This window comes from Salvelinus fontinalis, chromosome 15 (assembly GCF_029448725.1).
Source record: "Salvelinus fontinalis isolate EN_2023a chromosome 15, ASM2944872v1, whole genome shotgun sequence".
In the NCBI taxonomy this organism is placed as follows: Eukaryota; Metazoa; Chordata; class Actinopteri; order Salmoniformes; family Salmonidae; genus Salvelinus; species Salvelinus fontinalis.
The window spans coordinates 506,427-529,168 of NC_074679.1; the positions used below are offsets into that span (position 1 = coordinate 506,427).

The 22,742-nt window shown below is 47.6% G+C and overlaps 1 protein-coding gene across 7 annotated transcripts in view; it reads right to left on the reverse strand.

The window, feature by feature from the left end:
• Positions 1-823: 823 nt before the first annotated feature.
• Positions 824-22,742, reverse strand: part of LOC129811250 (attractin-like) — a 242,380-nt gene continuing 220,461 nt past the window's right edge. For 6 of the 7 annotated variants that reach the window (XM_055862407.1, XM_055862410.1, XM_055862406.1 and 3 more), the window contains exons 27-29: positions 20,974-21,081; positions 14,093-14,207; positions 824-11,923 (exon numbers count right to left, since the gene is read on the reverse strand). In XM_055862407.1, coding sequence (XP_055718382.1) covers positions 11,829-11,923; positions 14,093-14,207; positions 20,974-21,081 — 318 coding nt within the window. In that variant the 3' untranslated portion in view covers positions 824-11,828. The remainder of the gene's footprint in view (positions 11,924-14,092; positions 14,208-20,973; positions 21,082-22,742) is intronic. The other variant, XM_055862409.1, reaches the window with a different exon arrangement.

Genomic DNA, 22,742 nt, shown 5'->3' on the forward strand with positions numbered 1-22,742 from the left:
AGAGCATGGGTGGAAAAGGCATTGTGGTGCTGGAAAACCTTGGTACAGCATGGGTGGAGAAGGCATTGTGGTGCTGGAAAACCTTGGTAGAGCATGGGTGGAGTAGGCATTGTGGTGCTGTAAAACCTTGGTAGAGCATGGGTGGAGAAGGCATTGTGGTGCTGTAAAACCTTGGTACAGCATGGGTGGAGAAGGCATTGTGGTGCTGGAAAACCTTGGTAGAGCATGGGTGGAGTAGGCATTGTGGTGCTGTAAAACCTTGATGGAAACTGGGTGGAGTAGGCATTGTGGTGCTGGAAAACCTTGGTGGAACCTGGGTGGAGTAGGCATTGTGGTGCTGTAAAACCTTGGTAGAGCATGGGTGGAGTAGGCATTGTGGTGGTGTAAAACCTTGGTAGAGCATGGGTGGAGAAGGCATTGTGGTGCTGGAAAACCTTGGTAGAGCATGGGTGGAGTAGGCATTGTGGTGGTGTAAAACCTTGGTAGAGCACGGGTGGAGTAGGCATTGTGTTGCTGTATAACCTTGGTAGAGCATGGGTGGAGAAGGCATTGTGGTGCTGGAAAACCTTGGTAGAGCATGGGTGGAGTAGGCATTGTGGTGCTGTAAAACCTTGGTAGAGCACGGGTGGAGTAGGCATTGTGTTGCTGTATAACCTTGGTAGAGCATGGGTGGAGAAGGCATTGTGGTGCTGGAAAACCTTGGTAGAGCATGGGTGGAGTAGGCATTGTGGTGCTCATGTGAATTTCCTTTTTTTTGTCTTCAGACCAATGCCTGTTCTCACAGCTTTAGTTTCTAACACAGCAGTAAAAGAGAGACAACAGGTGGATTTTACCATTTAATTACAAAACATTTATGTCATTATTTTATTTACATTTGTAATTACAAGATCATCACTTAGCTAGTAATCCTCAGTTTCAACATAGTTTAATCACTTTGCTAGTATAGCTTTTTGTTCTGCCGAACATCATTTGCCGCCTTACATAGAAAATATTACATTACTGTACTTTAAAAGCCTCAGAAGATTGATTTTCAAAACCAATCAACAAATAAATCATTCACAATACTTTGTCATTATTTAAAAAACAAACAGCATTGCTGCTAAATTATACATATTAACAAACTATTTCCTCAAGTATCTACAATGCCAATTTACAAAGAGAAAGAGAGAGAGACAAGAAAGGGATAGATAAAACAGAAAAGTCTGAGGAATTTGAGGCTTTGTTGGATACCAGGGTATGTATGTTCCTAGGGGGTTAATGTTCCTAGGGGGTTGTTGTTCCTAGGGGGTTGTTGTTCCTAGGGGGGGGTGTATGTTCCTACAGGGTTGTTGTTCCTAGAGGGTTGATGTTCCTAGGGGGTTGTTGTTCCTAGGGGGGGTGTATGTTCCTAGAGGGTTGTTGTTCCTAGGGGGTTGTTGTTCCTAGGGGGTTGATGTTCCTAGGGGGTTGTTGTTCCTAGGGGGGGTGTATGTTCCTAGAGGGTTGTTGTTCCTAGAGGAATGATGTTCCTAGGGGGTTGATGTTCCTAGGGGGGTTGATGTTCCTAGGGGGTTGTTGTTCCTAGAGGGTTGTTGTTCCTAGGGGGTTGTTGTTCCTAGAGGGTTGATGTTCCTAGAGGGTTGTTGTTCCTAGGGGGGGTGTATGTTCCTAGGGGGTTGATGTTCCTAGGGGGTTGTTGTTCCTAGGGGGTTGATGTTCCTAGGGGGTTGATGTTCCTAGGGGGTTGTTGTTCCTAGAGGGGGTTGTTGTTCCTAGAGGGGGTTGTTGTTCCTAGGGGGTTGATGTTCCTAGGGGGTTGTTGTTCCTAGAGGGTTGTTGTTCCTAGAGGGTTGTTGTTCCTAGGGGGTTGTAGAGGGTTGTTGTTCCTAGGGGGGTTGTTGTTCCTAGGGGGTTGTTGTTCCTAGGGGGTTGTAGAGGGTTGTTGTTCCTAGAGGGTTGTTGTTCCTAGGGGGGTTGTTGTTCCTAGGGGGTTGTTGTTCCTAGAGGGTTGTTGTTCCTAGGGGGTTGTTGTTCCTAGGGGGTTGTTGTTCCTAGGGGGTTGTTGTTCCTAGGGGGTTGTAGAGGGTTGTTGTTCCTAGAGGGTTGTTGTTCCTAGGGGGGTTGTTGTTCCTAGGGGGGTTGTTGTTCCTAGGGGGTTGTTGTTCCTAGGGGGTTGTTGTTCCTAGGGGGTTGTTGTTCCTAGGGGGTTGTTGTTCCTAGGGGGTTGTTGTTCCTAGGGGGTTGTTGTTCCTAGAGGGTTGTTGTTCCTAGGGGGTTGATGTTCCTAGGGGGTTGTAGGGGGTTGTTGTTCCTAGAGGGTTGTTGTTCCTAGGGGGTTGATGTTCCTAGGGGGTTGTTGTTCCTAGGGGGTTGTTGTTCCTAGAGGTTGTAGGGGGTTGTTGTTCCTAGAGGGTTGTAGAGGGTTGTTGTTCCTAGAGGGTTGTTGTTCCTAGGGGGTTGTTGTTCCTAGGGGGTTGTTGTTCCTAGGGGGTTGTTGTTCCTAGGGGGTTGTTGTTCCTAGGGGGGTTGATGTTCCTAGGGGGGTTGATGTTCCTAGGGGGTTGTTGTTCCTAGGGGGTTGTTGTTCCTAGGGGGTTGTAGGGGGTTGTTGTTCCTAGGGGGTTGTAGAGGGTTGTTGTTCCTAGGGGGTTGATGTTCCTAGGGGGTTGTTGTTCCTAGGGGGTTGTAGAGGGTTGTTGTTCCTAGGGGGTTGTTGTTCCTAGAGGGGTTGTTGTTCCTAGGGGGGTTGTTGTTCCTAGGGGGTTGTAGAGGGTTGTTGTTCCTAGGGGGGTTGTTGTTCCTAGGGGGTTGTTGTTCCTAGGGGGGTTGATGTTCCTAGGGGGTTGATGTTCCTAGGGGGGTTGATGTTCCTAGGGGGGTTGTTTTTCCTAGAGGGTTGATGTTCCTAGGGGGTTGATGTTCCTAGGGGGTTGATGTTCCTAGGGGGTTGTAGGGGGTTGTTGTTCCTAGGGGGGTGTTGTTCCTAGGGGGTTGTTGTTCCTAGGGGGTTGTTGTTCCTAGGGGGTTGTTGTTCCTAGGGGGTTGTTGTTCCTAGGGGGGTTGTTGTTCCTAGAGGGTTGTTGTTCCTAGGGGGTTGATGTTCCTAGGGGGTTGATGTTCCTAGGGGGTTGTTGTTCCTAGGGGGTTGTTGTTCCTAGGGGGTTGTAGGGGGTTGTTGTTCCTAGGGGGTTGTTGTTCCTAGGGGGTTGTTGTTCCTAGGGGGTTGTTGTTCCTAGGGGGTTGTTGTGTATTTCTGTTATCTGAGACCAGTTCCTAGGGGGTTGTGTTATGGCATGAGCTGACAAAATAGGAGGGGCAAGCAGGGGTTTGGTCACCTGTCGGACAGGTAGAGGACAGGGTACAGGTGCCACCCCAGGTAGAGGACATGGTACAGGGTACAGGTGCCACCCCAGGGAGAGGACAGGTTCCAGGGTACAGGTGCCACCCCAGGTAGAGGACAGGGTACAGGGTACAGGTGCCACCCCAGGTAGAGGACATGGTACAGGGTACAGGTGCCACCCCAGGGAGAGGACATGGTACAGGTGCCACCCCAGGTAGAGGACATGGTACAGGGTACAGGTGCCACCCCAGGTAGAGGACATGGTACAGGTGCCACCCCAGGTAGAGGACAGGGTACAGGGTACAGGTGCCACCCCAGGTAGAGGACATGGTACAGGGTACAGGTGCCACCCCAGGTAGAGGACATGGTACAGGTGCCACCCCAGGTAGAGGACATGGTACAGGTGCCACCCCAGGTAGAGGACATGGTACAGGGTACAGGTGCCACCCCAGGTAGAGGACAGGGTACAGGGTACAGGTGCCACCCCAGGTAGAGAACATGGTATAGGGTACAGGTGCCACCCCAGGTAGAGGACAGGGTACAGGTGCCACCCCAGGTAGAGGACATGGTACAGGGTACAGGTGCCACCCCAGGTAGAGGACAGGGTACAGGTGCCACCCCAGGTAGAGGACAGGGTACAGGGTACAGGTGCCACCCCAGGTAGAGGACAGGGTACAGGGTACAGGTGCCACCCCAGGTAGAGGACATGGTACAGGGTACAGGTGCCACCCCAGGTAGAGGACAGGGTACAGGTGCCACCCCAGGTAGAGGACATGGTACAGGGTACAGGTGCCACCCCAGGTAGAGGACAGGGTACAGGTGCCACCCCAGGTAGAGGACAGGGTACAGGGTACAGGTGCCACCCCAGGTAGAGGACAGGGTACAGGTGCCACCCCAGGTAGAGGACATGGTACAGGGTACAGGTGCCACCCCAGGTAGAGGACAGGGTACAGGTGCCACCCCAGGTAGAGGACATGGTACAGGGTACAGGTGCCACCCCAGGTAGAGGACAGGGTACAGGTGCCACCCCAGGTAGAGGACAGGGTACAGGGTACAGGTGCCACCCCAGGTAGAGGACATGGTACAGGGTACAGGTGCCACCCCAGGTAGAGGACAGGGTACAGGGTACAGGTGCCACCCCAGGTAGAGGACAGGGTACAGGGTACAGGTGCCACCCCAGGTAGAGGACATGGTACAGGGTACAGGTGCCACCCCAGGTAGAGGACAGGGTACAGGGTACAGGTGCCACCCCAGGTAGAGGACATGGTACAGGGTACAGGTGCCACCCCAGGTAGAGGACAGGGTACAGGTGCCACCCCAGGTAGAGGACAGGGTACAGGGTCACAGAGACGCTCATCCCATAATACAGGTTACAGACACACTCATCCCATAATAGAGGTTGCCTTTGACAACAGTCTCTCTTGCCATAGGCCTACATTCATTTACAGAGAACAATCTTTTCCCCTTTGTGTGAGTATTACTAAATGTAATGAAATGTAAATGTCCCCCAGCTTGTCTGTCCCAGCGAGGTATAGAGGGAGAGCTGCTGCTGTGAAGATGGGAGAAGAGAGGAAGTTTACACTGCCTTCACCATCCACGGGTCAAATCCCGCCCCATCCACGGGTCAAATCCCTCCCCAGGCCCTACCTATGTGATGCAGCATAGAAGTTCCTTCTGAAGCCAGCTGGGTTGGAGGTTGTTAGATACTAGGTTGAAGATGCCCAGGTTAGGACAAGATCCCATAATCCTTGGCATAAATGCGGAAGAAAACAATGAGACGAGCAATGCGAGCAAAATGACAGGGAATGTATCTTCACAGGAGAGGAGGCTACAGGCTCTCAGAGGAGAGGAGGCTCTCAGAGGAGAGGAGGCTAGAGGCTACAGGCTCTCAGAGGAGAGGAGGCTACAGAGGAGGAGGATGCTATCAGGGGAGAGGAGGCGGGAGGCTCCCAGAGGAGAGGAGGCTGGAGGCTACAGGCTCTCACATGAGAGGAGGCTGGAGGCTACAGGCTCCCAGAGGAGAGGAGGCTGGAGGCTCTCAGAGGAGAGGAGGCTACAGGCTCTCAGAGAGGAGGCTGGAGGCTCTCAGAGGATAGGAGGCTACAGGCTCTCAGAGGAGGCTGGAGGCTCTCAGAGGAGAGGAGGCTGGAGGCTCTCAGAGGAGAGGAGGCTACAGGCTCACACAGGAGAGGAGGCTACAGGCTCTCAGAGGAGAGGAGGCTACAGGCTCTCAGAGGAGGCTACAGGCTCTCAGAGGAGGCTATTTTTTAAACCTTTATTTAACAAGGCAAGTCAGTTATGAACAAATTCTTATTTTCAATGACGGTCTAGGAACAGTGGGTTAACTGCCTTGTTCAGGGGCAGAACGACAGATTTTTACCTTGTCAGCTCTGGGATTCGATCTAGCAACCTTTCGCTTACTAGCCCAACGCTCTAACCACTAGCCTACTTGCCTCCTCTAACCACTAGGCTACCCTGCCTCCTCTAACCACTAGGCTACCTGCCTCCTCTAACCACTAGGCTACCTGCCTCCTCTAACCACTAGGCTACCTGCCTCCTCTAACCACTAGGCTACCTGCCTCCTCTAACCACTAGGCTACCTGCCTCCTCTAACCACTAGGCTACCTGCCTCCTCTAACCACTAGGCTACCTGCCTCCTCTAACCACTAGGCTACCTGCCTCCTCTAACCACTAGGCTACCTGCCTCCTCTAACCACTAGGCTACCTGCCTCCTCTAACCACTAGGCTACCTGCCTCCTCTAACCACTAGGCTACCTGCCTCCTCTAACCACTAGGCTACCTGCCTCCTCTAACCACTAGGCTACCTGCCTCCTCTAACCACTAGGCTACCTGCCTCCTCTAACCACTAGACTACCTGCCTCCTCTAACCACTAGACTACCTGCCTCCTCTAACCACTAGACTACCTGCCTCCTCTAACCACTAGGCTACCTGCCTCCTCTAACCACTAGGCTACCTGCCTCCTCTAACCACTAGGCTACCTGCCTCCTCTAACCACTAGACTACCTACCTCCTCTAACCACTAGACTACCTGCCTCCTCTAACCGCTAGGCTACCTGCCTCCTCTAACCACTAGGCTACCCTGCCTCCTCTAACCACTAGGCTACCCTGCCTCCTCTAACCACTAGGCTACCCTGCCTCCTCTAACCACTAGGCCACCTGCCTCCTCTAACCACTAGGCTACCCTGCCTCCTCTAACCACTAGGCTACCCTGCCTCCTCTAACCACTAGGCCACCTGCCTCCTCTAACCACTAGGCTACTTGCCTCCTCTAACCACTAGGCCACCTGCCTCCTCTAACCACTAGGCCACCTGCCTCCTCTAACCGCTAGGCTACCTGCCTCCTCTAACCACTAGGCTACCCTGCCTCCTCTAACCACTAGGCTACCTGCCTCCTCTAACCACTAGGCCACCTGCCACTATGCTAACTATTTAAAGGCATAAACACAACCACATGTAATATGGATTTACTCATCAAAAGTCCCAATGCAAAGCTATCCCTCCCTTTTCTATTACAGGAGTTACTACAGAACACGCATCAGAATTCTCAACCATGCCCAAGTCATGTCAGAAAATGTTTTTCCGTGTGTGATGTAATATAGAGGACCCATCAAGCCAGCCTATTGCCTATAACGTAAACTCCAACATAATATAACTTCAAATGTATACAATTAAACCAAATCGTCATGACTACTGGTTTGAATTGAATTTTCAACTTACAAGCAAAAATTATGAATTTATTGTTACAAATCAACTTGCAAAGTTGCTAGCTAACTATCCCGACCAGATCACCAACCATTTCAAATCCCACCGTACCTTCTCCGCTATGCAATCTGGTTTCCGAGCTGGTCATGGGTGCACCTCAGCCACACTCAAGGTCCTAAACGATATCATAACCGCCATCGATAAGAGACAGTACTGTGCAGCCGTCTTCATCGACCTGGCCAAGGCTTTTGACTCTGTCAATCACCATATCCTCATCGGCAGACTCGACAGCCTTGGTTTCTCAAATGACTGCCTCGCCTGGTTCACCAACTACTTCTCTGATAGAGTTCAGTGTGTCAAATCGGAGGGCCTGTTATCCTGACCTCTGGCAGTCTCTATGGGGGTACCACAGGGTTCAATTCTCGGGCCGAATCTCTTCTCTGTGTACATCAATGATGTCACTCTTGCTGCGGGTGATTCTCTGATCCACCTCTACGCAGACGACACTATTCTGTATACTTCTGGCCCTTCTTTGGACACTGTGTTAACAACCCTCCAGATGAGCTTCAATGCCATACAACTCTCCTTCCATGGCCTCCAACTGCTCTTAAATACAAGTCAAACTAAATGCATGCTCTTCAACCGATCGCTGCCTTCACCTGCCCGGCCGTCCAGCATCACTACTCTGGACGGCTCTGACTTAGAATATGTGGACAACTACAAATACCTAGGTGTCTGGTTAGACTGTAAACTCTCCTTCCAGACTCACATTAAGCATCTCCAATCCAAAATTAAATCTAGAATCGGCTTCCTATTTCGCAACAAAGCATCCTTCACTCATGCTGCCAAACATACCCTCGTAAAACTGACCATCCTACCGATCCTTGACACTCTACTCAGCAAATTGGATGCAGTCTATCACAGTGCCATCCGTTTTGTCACAACCGCCCCATATACTACCCATCCCTGCGACATGTATGCTCTCGTTGGTTGGCCCTCGCTTCATACTCGTCGCCAAACCCACTGGCTACAGGTCATCTACAAGTCTCTTCTAGGTAAAGCCCCGCCTTATCTCAGCTCACTGGTCACCATAGCAGCACCCACCCGTAGCACGTGCTCCAGCAGGTATATCTCACTGGTCCTCCCCAAAGCCAATTCCTCCTTTGGTCGTCTTTCCTTCCAGTTCTCTGCTGCCAATGACTTGAACGAACTGCAAAAATCTCTGAAGCTGGAGACTCATATCTCCCTCACTAGCTTTAAGCACCAGCTGTCAGAGCAGCTCACAGATCACTGCACCTGTATATAGCCCATCCAAATCCCTCATCCCCATATTATATTTTTTTTTGCTCCTTTGCACTCCAGTATCTCTACTTGCACATGCATCTTCTGCACATCTATCACTCCAGTGTTTAATTGCTAAATTGTAATTATATCGCCACTACGGCCTATTTATTACCTTACCTCCCTCATCCTACCTCATTTGCACACACTGACTTTTCTATTGTGTTATTGGCTGTATGTTTGTTTACTCTGTTGTTTGTGTCGCACTGCTTAGCTTTATCTTGGCCAGGTTGCAGTTGTAAATGAGAACTTGTTCTCAACTAGCCTACCTGGTTAAATAAAGGTGAAATAGCTATATGCTAACGTTAGCGCTACCAGTCCGCTAACGTTAGCCCTAGTAGTCCGCTAATGTTAGCCCTACCAGTCCGCTAATGTTAGCCCTACTAGACTGCTAACGTTAGCTCTACTAGTCCACTAACGTTAGCCCTACCAGTCCGCTAACGTTAGCCCTACTAGTCCGCTAATGTTAGCCCTACTAGACTGCTAACGTTAGCTCTACTAGTCCGCTAACGTTAGCCCTACAAGTCTGCTAATGTTACCCTACAAGTCTGCTAATGTTAGCCCTACTAGACTGCTAACGTTAGCTCTACTAGTCCACTAACGTTAGCCCTACCAGTCCGCTAACGTTAGCCCTACCAGTCCGCTAATGTTAGCCCTACTAGACTGCTAACGTTAGCTCTACTAGTCCACTAACGTTAGCCCTACTAGTCCGCTAATGTTAGCCCTACTAGACTGCTAACGTTAGCCCTACTAGTCCGCTAACGTTAGCCCTACTAGACTGCTAACGTTAGCCCTTCTAGTCCACTAACGTTAGCTCTACTAGTCCACTAACGTTAGCCCTACTAGTCCACTAACGTTAGCCCTACTAGTCCGCTAATGTTAGCCCTACTAGACTGCTAACGTTAGCCCTACTAGACTGCTAACGTTAGCTCTACTAGTCCACTAACGTTAGCCCTACTAGTCCGCTAACGTTAGCCCTACTAGTCCGCTCGGTTGGGCCTACTAGTCCGCTAACGTTAGCCCTACTAGTCCGCTAACGTTAGCCCTACTAGACTGCTAACGTTAGCCCTACAAGTCTGCTAATGTTACCCTACAAGTCTGCTAATGTTACATTAGCCCTGAATGAGTCAGCCAGTTACTATCAACACCTAGCTTACAGCTACATTACAGTAAACAACAGGATGTAATACAGAGAGCTGGGGACTAACTAACCTGACCTCCAACAGGATGTTATACAGAGAGCTGGGGACTAACTAACCTGACCTCCAACAGGATGTAATACAGAGAGCTGGGGACTAACTAACCTGACCTCCAACAGGATGTAATACAGAGAGCTGGGGACTAACTAACCTGACCTCCAACAGGATGTTATACAGAGAGCTGGGGACTAACTAACCTGACCTCCAACAGGATGTAATACAGAGAGCTGGGGACTAACTATGCTGACCTCCAACAGGATGTAATACAGAGAGCTGGGGACTAACTAACCTGACCTCCAACAGGATGTTATACAGAGAGCTGGGGACTAACTAACCTGACCTCCAACAGGATGTAATACAGAGAGCTGGGGACTAACTATGCTGACCTCCAACAGGATGTAATACAGAGAGCTGGGGACTAACTAACCTGACCTCCAACAGGATGTAATACAGAGAGCTGGGGACTAACTAACCTGACCTCCAACAGGATGTAATACAGAGAGCTGGGGACTAACTAACCTGACCTCCAACAGGATGTTATACAGAGAGCTGGGGACTAACTAACCTGACCTCCAACAGGCTGTAATACAGAGAGCTGGGGACTAACTAACCTGACCTCCAACAGGCTGTTATACAGAGAGTTATACAGACAGCATACCAAGTAGGATGACTGGTAGTTGATCAGTCTCTAGCAGACAGACAGCATACCAAGTAGGATGACTGGTAGTTGACAGACAGTCTAGCAGACAGACAGCATACCAAGTAGGATGACTGGTAGTTGATCAGTCTCTAGCAGACAGACAGCATACCAAGTAGGATGACTGGTAGTTGATCAGTCTCTAGCAGACAGACAGCATACCAAGTAGGATGACTGGTAGTTGACAGACAGTCTAGCAGACAGACAGCATACCAAGTAGGATGACTGGTAGTTGATCAGTCTCTAGCAGACAGACAGCATACCAAGTAGGATGACTGGTAGGTGATCAGACAGTCTCTAGCAGACAGACAGCATACCAAGTAGGGTGGCTGGTAGTTGATCAGTCTCTAGCAGACAGACAGCATACCAAGTAGGATGACTGGTAGGTGAGCAGACAGTCTCTAGCAGACAGACAGCATACCAAGTAGGATGACTGGTAGTTGATCAGTCTCTAGCAGACAGACAGCATACCAAGTAGGATGACTGGTAGGTGATCAGACAGTCTCTAGCAGACAGACAGCATACCAAGTAGAATGACTGGTAGGTGATCAGACAGTCTCTAGCAGACAGACAGCATACCAAGTAGGATGACTGGTAGTTGATCAGTCTCTAGCAGACAGACAGCATACCAAGTAGGATGACTGGTAGTTGATCAGTCTCTAAAAGACAGACAGCATACCAAGTAGGATGACTGGTAGTTGACAGACAGTCTCTAAAAGACAGACAGCATACCAAGTAGGATGACTGGTAGGTGAGCAGACAGTCTCTAGCAGACAGACAGCATACCAGGTAGGATGACTGTTAGGTGATCAGACAGTCTCTAGCAGACAGACAGCATACCAAGTAGGATGACTGGTAGTTGATCAGTCTCTAGCAGACAGACAGCATACCAAGTAGAATGACTGGTAGGTGATCAGACAGTCTCTAGCAGACAGACAGCATACCAAGTAGGATGGCTGTTAATTTAGCAGACGGACAGCATACCAGGTAAAATGACTGGTAGGTGATCAGACAGTCTAGTAGACAGACGGACAGCATACCAGGTAAAATGACTGGTAGGTAATCAGACAGTCTAGTAGACAGCGATCAAGCGTCTCCTTTACTCTGACCAGGTGGTAGCGGACTAATACAGGTCTTTCTTTCTCTCCCCTAAGTTCCACATGTCTGTCAGCCAGGTGTGGTTCCCCAGGTACAGCAGGGTGTGACTGTCCATCAGACATCCCTCTCCTGCTCCCCTCCTCCTCTCAGCAGGTAGGCAGCTCCCCCCCAGGAAACCCCCTACCTCTCTCTCTCTCTCTCTCTCTCTCTCTCTCCATCCCTCCAGTCCGGGGGTGTAGTCTCTGGGGCAGGGGGAGGGGTTAGGGTGGAGCAGGGCGGGGTCCAGGGGCAGGGGGTGTGGTCAGATACAGGTGGAGGGCTGTACAGAGGGCTGTTGCTTCCTGTTCCTCAGACCACCTGACTTCTCTTTGTAACCAAGACACATCTGCTGAGACACGTCCACCAGGGCCGAGGCCACCGTTAGCCCTACACAGAGAGAGGAAGTGATGTATTAGTAACAGGAAGTGATGTATAAGTAACAGGATATGGTGTAACCAAGACACATCTGCTGAGACACGTCCACCAGGGCCGAGGCCACCGTTAGCCCTACACAGAGAGAGGAAGTGATGTATTAGTAACAGGAAGTGATGTATTAGTTTGTCACTAAACAATATGGGCCTTAGGATACGGTGTTGAATTCAGGGGATGGTTAGGATTTAAACAAATAGAATATGATGTAATAGAACTAATAAACCTATTCATCAAACCACTCTGGGCTTTGAAAGACTAATTATATAGGTTCATGTCTGGTTAGTGTGTATTATATAGATGACTCTGATTAGTGTGTATTATATAGATTCATGTCTGGTTAGTGTGTATTATATAGATTCATGTCTGATTAGTGTGTATTATATAGATGAATCTGATGTATATACACTGCTCAAAAAAATAAAGGGAACACTTAAACAACACAATGTAACTCCAAGTCAATCACACTTCTGTGAAATCAAACTGTCCACTTAGGAAGCAACACTGATTGACAATAAATTTCACATGTTGTTGTGCAAATGGAATAGACAAAAGGTGGAAATTATAGGCAATTAGCAAGACACCCCCAATAAAGGAGTGGCTCTGCAGGTGGTGACCACAGACCACTTCTCAGTTCCTATGCTTCCTGGCTGATGTTTTGGTCACTTTTGAATGCTGGCGGTGATGTGACCTCAGGGATGTTGATGGACAGGACATGATGATGTGACAGCAGGGATGTTGATGGACAGGACATGATGACGTGACGGCAGGGATGTTGATGGACATGATGATGTGACAGCAGGGATGTTGATGGACATGATGATGTGACAGCAGGGATGTTGATGGACAGGACATGACGTGACGGCAGGGATGTTGATGGACATGATGATGTGACAGCAGGGATGTTGATGGACAGGACATGACGTGACGGCAGGGATGTTGATGGACAGGACATGATGCAGGGATGTTGATGGACAGGACATGATGCAGGGATGTTGATGGACAAGACATGATGATGTGACGGCAGGGATGTTGATGGACAGGACATGATGCAGGGATGTTGATGGACAGGACATGATGCAGGGATGTTGATGGACAGGACATGATGATGTGACGGCAGGGATGTTGATGGACAGGACATGATGACGTGACAGCAGAGATGTTGATGGACAGGACATGATGCAGGGATGTTGATGGACAGGACATGATGATGTGACGGCAGGGATGTTGATGGACAGGACATGATGCAGGGATGTTGATGGACAGGACATGATGATGTGACGGCAGGGATGTTGATGGACAGGACATGATGAAGTGACAGCAGAGATGTTGATGGACAGGACATGATGCAGGGATGTTGATGGACAGGACATGATGCAGGGATGTTGATGGACAGGACATGATGATGTGACGGCAGGGATGTTGATGGACAGGACATGATGCAGGGATGTTGATGGACAGGACATGATGACGTGACAGCAGAGATGTTGATGGACAGGACATGATGACGTGACGGCAGGGATGTTGATGGACAGGACATGATGAAGTGACAGCAGAGATGTTGATGGACAGGACATGATGATGTGACGGCAGGGATGTTGATGGACAGGACATGATGCAGGGATGTTGATGGACAGGACATGATGACGTGACGGCAGGGATGTTGATGGACAGGACATGATGAAGTGACAGCAGAGATGTTGATGGACAGGACATGATGATGTGACAGCAGGGATGTTGATGGACAGGACATGATGATGTGACAGCAGAGATGTTGATGGACAGGACATGATGACGTGACAGCAGGGATGTTGATGGACAGGACATGATGACGTGACGGCAGGGATGTTGATGGACAGGACATGATGAAAAATGACGTTGTGTAAAGGACTGAACCAGAACCCCGGGGAGGAGGCCGCCTCTGTGAGCTCCAGATGGAAGGTTTTGTTATGACAGAGTGACAATTTAATTAATAAAAGACCTAAAGCTGACAGACTGGGAGAGAGGGGGAGGGATACGGAGAGAGAGGGGGGAGAGAGAAGGGGGATAGAGAGAGAGAGTGCGGGGGGAGAGAGAGTGAGGGGGAGAGGGAGAGAGTTGGGGGGGGAGAGAGGGGGAGAGGGAGAGAGTTGGGGGGGGAGAGAGGGGGGGAGGGAGAGAGGGGGAGAGGGAGTAGAGCGAGAGAGAGAGGGGATAGAGAGAGACGGGAGAGAGAGGGGGGGGGGGGGTGTCATCCCTCTATCTTACCAGACTGACCGGGTGGGGGGATGCCCCCAGTGCCTCTGGGTAAACGGACGAAGATGGAGAGGACAGCAGCCTTGTTCCCAAAACACGGCTCCATGGCGATGGGCTTGGGCACCGTCTGGACAGGAAAGAGAGACATCAGGTAAGACGTTAGAGATATTTAATTCTCTGTGTCATATCAACAGTCGTGCTGGGCGTGACAAGGAGTTTGGTGAAGAGCAGAAACAGACTGGCAGTCAGGTTAACCAGCTCACTGTTAAATGCTCCTGTACACTTTACTGCAACATTTCATCAGAGCTCGCCAGTCAGACAGACACAGTGGATTGTAGTGTGAAGACAGTTAACACTCTAGCCTCACCCAACAGAGAACAATCTCTCTCTTCCTCCTGGACAGCCCTTCTCACCATCTATCTCTAGCAATCCCTCTATCCACCCCTCTATCCACCCCTCTATCCACCCCTCTATCCACCCCTCTATCCACCCCTCTATGCAATCCCTCTAGCCATCCCTCTAGCCATCCCTCTAGCCATCCCTCTAGCCATCCCTCTAGCCATCCCTCTAGCCATCCCTCTAGCCATCCCTCTAGCCATCCCTCTATCCATCCCTCTAGCCATCCCTCTATCCATCCCTCTATCCATCCCTCTATCCACCCCTCTAGCCATCCCTCTAGCCATCCCTCTATCCATCCCTCTAGCCATCCCTCTATCCATCCCTCTATCCATCCCTCTATCCATCCCTCTATCCATCCCTCTAGCCATCCCTCTAGCCATCCCTCTAGCCATCCCTCTATCCATCCCTCTATCCATCCCTCTATCCTTCCCTCTATTCTTCCCTCTATTCTTCCCTCTATCCATCCATCTAGCCATCCCTCTAGCCATCCCTCTATCCATCCCTCTAGCCATCTCTCTATCCATCCCTCTAGCCATCCCTCTAGCCATCCCTCTAGCCATCCCTCTATCCATCCCTCTATCCTTCCCTCTATCCTTCCCTCTATTCTTCCCTCTATTCTTCCCTCTATCCATCCCTCTAGCCATCCCTCTATCCATCCCTCTATCCATCCCTCTATCCATCCCTCTATCCACCCCTCTAGCCATCCCTCTAGCCATCCCTCTATCCATCCCTCTAGCCATCCCTCTATCCATCCCTCTATCCATCCCTCTATCCATCCCTCTAGCCATCCCTCTAGCCATCCCTCTATCCATCCCTCTCCTGCTCTCCTCACACAGCTGTATCCCAATCAACGAGGATACTGTATTTGTCAGGCAGTATTTCTAGGCAGGACGTCACAATATGCACGTCCCAATTCCAAGTTACTTTAAAATGGGCAGCGTCCCATGAATCCCATAACATCTTGCGACGCACCAAAAAAAATTCCAAACATTTCTGAATGAATGTTGGACAAAACTCCAGCACATGGGAGAACATTTTCCAGAAGAATAAGGAATAACTTTATTTATTCAACCTTACTTATCCAACCTTACTTTGCTACCTGACAACTTTACGGTTTTTACTTTTTTTAATTACCATTTATATTTTTAGTTTTTCCCTTTCACAACTTTTTTTTCATTCAACTCTTCAAGCTCTTTGGTCTTGGCCATAGTGGAGTTTGGAGTGTGACTGTTTGAGGTTGTGGACAGGTATCTTTTATACTGATAACAAGTTCAAACAGGTGCCATTAATACAGATAACGAGTGGAGGACAGAGGAGCCTCTTAAAGAAGAAGTTACAGGTCTGTGAGAGCCAGAAATCTTGCTTGTTTGTAGGTGACCAAAAAATTATTTTCCACCATAATTTGCAAATAAATTCATAAAAAATCCTAGAATGTGATTTTCTGGATTTTTTCCCTCATTTTGTCTGTCATAGTTGAAGTGTACCTATGATGAAAATTACAGGCCTCTCATCTTTTTAAGTGGGAGAACTTGCACAATTGGTGGCTGACTAAATACTTTTTTGCCCCAGCCTACTCAATCACCTTTCATAGCTACTGTTTACAGGCCTCCTGGGCCGTATACAGCGTTCCTCACTGAGTTCCCTGAATTCCTATCGGACCTTGTAGTCATGGCAGATAATTTTCAGATTTTTGGTGACTTTAGTATTCACATGGAAAAGTCCACAGGCCCACTCCAAAAGGATTTCAGAGCCATCATCGATTCAGTGGGTTTTGTCCAACATTGCCACAGTCATACTCTGGACCTAGTTTTGTCCCATGGAATAAATGTTGTGGATCTTCATGTTTTTCCTCATAATCCTGGACTATCGGACTACCATCGTATTACGTTTGCAATCGCAACAAATAATCTGCTCAGACCCCAACCAAGGATCATCAAAAGCTGTGCTATAAATTCTCAGACAACCCAAAGATTCCTTGATGCCCTTCCAGACTCCCTCCGCCTACCCAAGGACGTCAGAGTACAACAATTGGTTAACCACCTAACTGAGGAACTCAATTTAACCTTGCGCAATACCCTAGATGCAGTTGCACCCCTAAAAATGAAAAACATTTGTCATAAGAAACTAGCTCCCTGGTATACAGATAATACCCGAGCTCTGAAGCAAGCTTCCAGGAAATTGGAACGGAAATGGGCCCTCCACCAAACGGTGAAGTTTCCTGACTAGCTTGTACAGACATTACCGTGCAGTATCGAAGAGCCCTCACTGATGCACAATCATCCTATTTATCCAACCTAATTGAGGAGAATAATCTATGTTTTATACTGTCGCCAAGCTAAAACTAATTAACTAACTAAAAAGCAGCATTCATCACAGCAGCAGTGATAAATTAAAAGTATAGTATAATATATAATATAGTATAATATAAATTCATCAACTTCTTTGATGAAAAGATCACGATCAATAGAAAGCAAATTAAGGACTCATCTTTGAATCTGCTCAGTTGTCCTGGAATGGAAATGGCGCCACACCAAACTGGAAGTCTTCCGACTAGCTTGGAAAGACAGTACCGTGCAGTATTGAAGAGTCCTCACTGCTGCTCGATCATCCTACTTTTCTAACTAATTGAGGAAAATAATCATGGCCTCTAAACCTTCAAGCTGCATACTGGACCGTATTCCAACTAAACTACTGAAAGAGCTGCTTCCTGTGCTTGGCCCTCCTATGTTAAACATAATTAACGGCTCTCTATCCACCGGATGTGTACCAAACTCTCTAAAAGTGGCAGTAATAAAGCCTCTCTTGAAAAAGCCAAACCTTGACCGGGAAAATGTAAAAAACTAAAATCGGCCTATATCAATTCTCCCATTCCTCTCAAACATTTTTGAAAAAGCTGTTGCCCATCAACTCACTGCCAACCCGAAGACAACTAATGTATACGAAACACTTCTGTCTGGTTTCTGACCCCATCATAGCACTGAGACCGCACTTGTGAAGGTGGTAAAGACCTTTTAATGGCGTCAGACCAAGGCTCTGCATCTGTCCTCGTGCTCCTAGACCTTAGTGCTGCCTTTGATACCATCGATCACCACATTATTTTGGAGAGATTGGAAACCCAAATTGGTCTACACGGACAAGTTCTGGCCTGGTTTAGATCTTATCTGTCTGAAAGATATCAGTTTGTCTCTGTGAATGGTTTGTCCTCTGACAAATCAACTGTACATTTCGGTGTTCCTCAAGGTTCCGTTTTAGGACCACTATTGTTTTCACTATATATTTTAACTCTTGGTGATGTCATTCGGAAACATAATGTTAACTTTCACTGCTATGCGGACGACACACAGCTGTACATTTCGATGAAACATGGTGAAGCCCCAAAATGTCCCTCCCTGGAAGTCTGTGTTTCAGACATAAGGAAGTGAATGGCGGCAAATGTTCTACTTTTAAACTCAGACAAAACAGAGATGCTTGTTCTAGGTCCCAAGAAACAAAGATATTCTGTTGAATCTGACAATTCATCTTGATGGTTGTAAAGTCGTCTCAAATAAAACTGCGCTACTCTGGACCCTGATCTCTCTTTTGACGAACATTTCAAGGACCGCCATTTTCCATATTCGTAACATTGTAAAAATCAGAAACTTTCTGTCCATAAATGATACAGAAAAGTTACTCCATGCTTTTGTCACTTCTAGATTAGCCTACTGCAATGCTCTACTTTCCGGCCGCCCAGATAAAGCACTAAATAAACCTCAGTTAGTGCTGAACACGGCTGCTAGAATCCTGACTAGAACCAAAAAATGTGATCATATTACTCCAGTGCTAGCCTCCCTACACTGGCTTCCTGTTAAGGCAAGGGCTGATTTGAAAGTTTACTGCTAATCTACAAAGCATTACATGGGCTTGCTCCTACCTATCTTTCCGAGTTGGTCCCGCCGTACATACCTACACGTACACTACGGTCACAAGACGCAGGCCTCCTAATTGTCCCTAGAATTTCGAAGCAAACAGCTGGAGGCAGGGCTTTCTCCTATAGAGCTCCATTTTTATGGAACGGTCTGCCTACCCAAGTGAGAGACGCAGACTCGGTCTCAACCTTTAAGTCTTTATTGAAGACTCATCTCTTCAGTGGGTCATATGATTGAGTGTAGTCTGGCCCAGGAGTGTGAAGGTGAACGGAAAGGCTCTGGAGCAACGAACCGCCCTTGCTGTCTCTGCCTGGCCGGTTCCCCTCCACTGGGATTCTCTGCCTCTAACCCTATTACAGGGGCTGAGTCACTGGCTTACTGGTGCTCTTCCATGCCGTCCCTAGGAGGGGTGCGTCACTTGAGTGGGTTGAGTCACTTGAGTGGGTTGAGTCATTGACGTGATCTTCCTGTCCGGGTTTGGCGCCCCCCTCTGGTTCATGACGTGGGGGAGATCTTTGTGGGCTATACTCAGCCTTGTCTCAGGATGGTAAGTTAGTGGTTTGAAGATATCCCTCTAGTGGTGTGGGGACTGTGCTTTGGCGAAGTGGGTGGGGTTATATCCTGCCTGTTTGGCCCTGTCCGGGGGTATCATCGGATGGGGCCACAGTGTCTCCCGACCCCTCCTGTCTCAGCCTCCAGTATTTATGCTGCAATAGTTTGTGTCAGGGGGCTAGGGTCAGTCTTATGTCTGGAGTATTTCTCCTGTCTTATCCGGTGTCCTGTGTGAATTTAAGTATGCTCTCTCTAATTCTCTCTCCCTCTCTCTCTGAGAACCTGAGCCCTAGGACCACGCCTGAGGACTACCTGGCCTGATGACTCCTTGCTGTCCCCAGTCCACCTGGTCGTGCTGCTGCTCCAGTTTCAACTGTTCTGCCTGCGGCTATGGAACTCTGACCTGCTCACCGGACGTGCTACCTTGTCCCAGACCTGCTGTTTTCGACCCTCTCTCTACCACACCTGCTGACTTTAACTCTGAATGATTGACTATGAAAAGCCAACTGACATTTACTCCTGAGGTGCTGACCTGTTGCACCCTCTACTACCACTGTGATTGTTATTATTTGACCATGCTGGTCATTTATGAACATTTGAACATCTTCGCCATGATCTGTTATAATCTCCACCCGGCACAGCCAGAAGAAGACTGGCCACCCCTCAGAGCCTGGTTCCTCTCTAGGTTTCTTCCTAGGTTTTGGCCTTTCTAGGGAGTTTTTCCTAGCCACCGTGCTTCTACACCTGCATTGCTTGCTGTTTGGTGTTTAGGCTGGGTTTCTGTACAGCACTTTGAGATATCAGCTGATGTAGAAAGGACTTTATAAATACATTTGGTTGATTGATAGGTACCCTGGTGAGGCTCCATAGTGCAGTCATAGGAACCCTGGTGAGGCCCCATAGTGCAGTCATAGGAACCCTGGTGAGGCCCCATAGTGCAGTCATAGGTACCCTGGTGAGGCTACATAGTGCAGTCATAGGTACCCTGGTGAGGCTACATAGTGCAGTCATAGGAACCCTGGTGAGGCCCCATAGTGCAGTCATAGGTACCCTGGTGAGGCTACATAGTGCAGTCATAGGAACCCTGGTGAGGCCCCATAGTGCAGTCATAGGAACCCTGGTGAGGCTCCATAGTGCAGTCATAGGAACCCTGGTGAGGCTCCATAGTGCCACTAAGAACTCTACATACACCTTACTTAAGCAAGGCCCAACTACATATAATACTTAAAAAAATCTGTTATCTGTTGTTAAGAAACTGCTTGCCAAGGTTACGGCTAGGGTTAACATAAGGGAAGTGGATAGTTAGTTGAAATGTTGACAGTTATTGAACACCTACTCTATCAAAATAAAGTGTTACTGATATGAATACTCCTTTCACCAATAACACAATAGAAGAGAGGAGAACTGAGGATGATGAAGAGAACTGAGGATGACGAAGAGGAGAACTGAGGATGACGAAGAGGAGAACTGAGGATGATGAAGAGGAGAACTGAGGATGATGAAGAGGAGAACTGATGATGAAGATAACTGATGATGATGAAGAGGAGAACTGAGGATGATGAAGAGGAGAACGGATGATTATGAAGATAACTGATGATGATGAAGAGGAGAATTGATGATGAGGAAGATAACTGATGATGATGAAGAGGAGAACTGAGGATGACGAAGAGGAGAACTGATGATGAAGATAACTGTGGATGATGAAGAGGAGAACGGATGATTATGAAGAGGAGACCTGTGGATGATGAAGAGGAGAACGGGTGATGATGAAAATAACTGAGGATGATGAAGAGGAGTACTGATGATGAAGATAACTGAGGATGATGAAGAGGAGAACTGAGGATGATGAAGAGGAGTACTGATGTTGATGAAGAGGAGAACGGATGATGATGAAGATAACTGAGGATGATGAAGAGGAGAACTGATGATTATGATAACATTCCCCCATTGCTGACACCACAGATCTGAGGACAAGTGGCTTGGGGGAAGGGGATTGGCTGACAGGACAGTGATGTCACAGTCTGAGGTCACACTCACCTTGACGTTTCCACCAATTAGGTCCGGCGGCTCCTCGTCCATTTCCAAGGCCACATTGATGGTGGCGAACGGCCGGCTAGCCATCTGCTGCATCTCACGGAGGAGTTGCTGAGAGGAAGAAGAGGATGAGGGTCAGTGATGAAGAACGAGGACAGTCCATTTTGGCACACTCAAAAAACACATTGTGTATCCAAATTCCCTATATAGCGCACTACAGAGGGTATATAGTGCACTACAGAGGGTATATAGTGCTCTACATAGGGAAAAGGGTGTCCCTTGGGACTCATTCACAGTAAGGCTTTAAATAGAACAGACATATTTCCAACTTTAACACATCTATACCTAGAACCCAGGTATGAATCACATTATTACAGGAGGTTTAAATAGAACCCAGGTATGAATCACATTATTACAGGAGGTTTAACATAGAACCCAGGTATGAATCACATTATTACAGGAGGTTTAAAACAGAACCCAGGTATGAATCACATTATTACAGGAGGTTTAACATAGAACCCAGGTATGAATCATATTATTACAGGAGGTTTAAAACAGAACCCAGGTATGAATCACATTATTACAGGAGGTTTCAAACAGAACCCAGGTATGAATCACATTATTACAGGTGGATTAAAATAGAACCCAGGTATGAATCACATTATTACAGGAGGTTTAAATAGAACCCAGGTATGAATCACATTATTACAGGTTTCAAACAGAACCCAGGTATGAATCACATTATTACAGGAGGATTAAAATAGAACCCAGGTATGAATCACATTATTACAGGAGGTTTCAAACAGAACCCAGGTATGAATCACATTATTACAGGAGGATTAAAATAGAACCCAGGTATGAATCACATTATTACAGGAGGTTTAAAACAGAACCCAGGTATGAATCACATTATTACAGGAGGTTTAACATAGAACCCAGGTATGAATCACATTATTACAGGAGGTTTAAAACAGAACCCAGGTATGAATCACATTATTACAGGAGGTTTAAAATAGAACCCAGGTATGAATCACATTATTACAGGAGGATTAAAATAGAACCCAGGTATGAATCACATTATTACAGGAGGTTTAAATAGAACCCAGGTATGAATCACATTATTACAGGTGGTTTAAAACAGAACCCAGGTATGAATCATATTATTACAGGAGGTTTCAAACAGAACCCAGGTATGAATCACATTATTACAGGTGGATTAAAATAGAACCCAGGTATGAATCACATTATTACAGGAGGTTTAAATAGAACCCAGGTATGAATCACATTATTACAGGTTTCAAACAGAACCCAGGTATGAATCACATTATTACAGGAGGATTAAAATAGAACCCAGGTATGAATCACATTATTACAGGAGGTTTCAAACAGAACCCAGGTATGAATCACATTATTACAGGAGGATTAAAATAGAACCCAGGTATGAATCACATTATTACAGGAGGTTTAAAACAGAACCCAGGTATGAATCACATTATTACAGGAGGTTTAACATAGAACCCAGGTATGAATCACATTATTACAGGAGGTTTAAAACAGAACCCAGGTATGAATCACATTATTACAGGAGGTTTAAAATAGAACCCAGGTATGAATCACATTATTACAGGAGGATTAAAATAGAACCCAGGTATGAATCACATTATTACAGGAGGTTTAAATAGAACCCAGGTATGAATCACATTATTACAGGTGGTTTAAAACAGAACCCAGGTATGAATCATATTATTACAGGTGGTTTAAAATAGAACCCA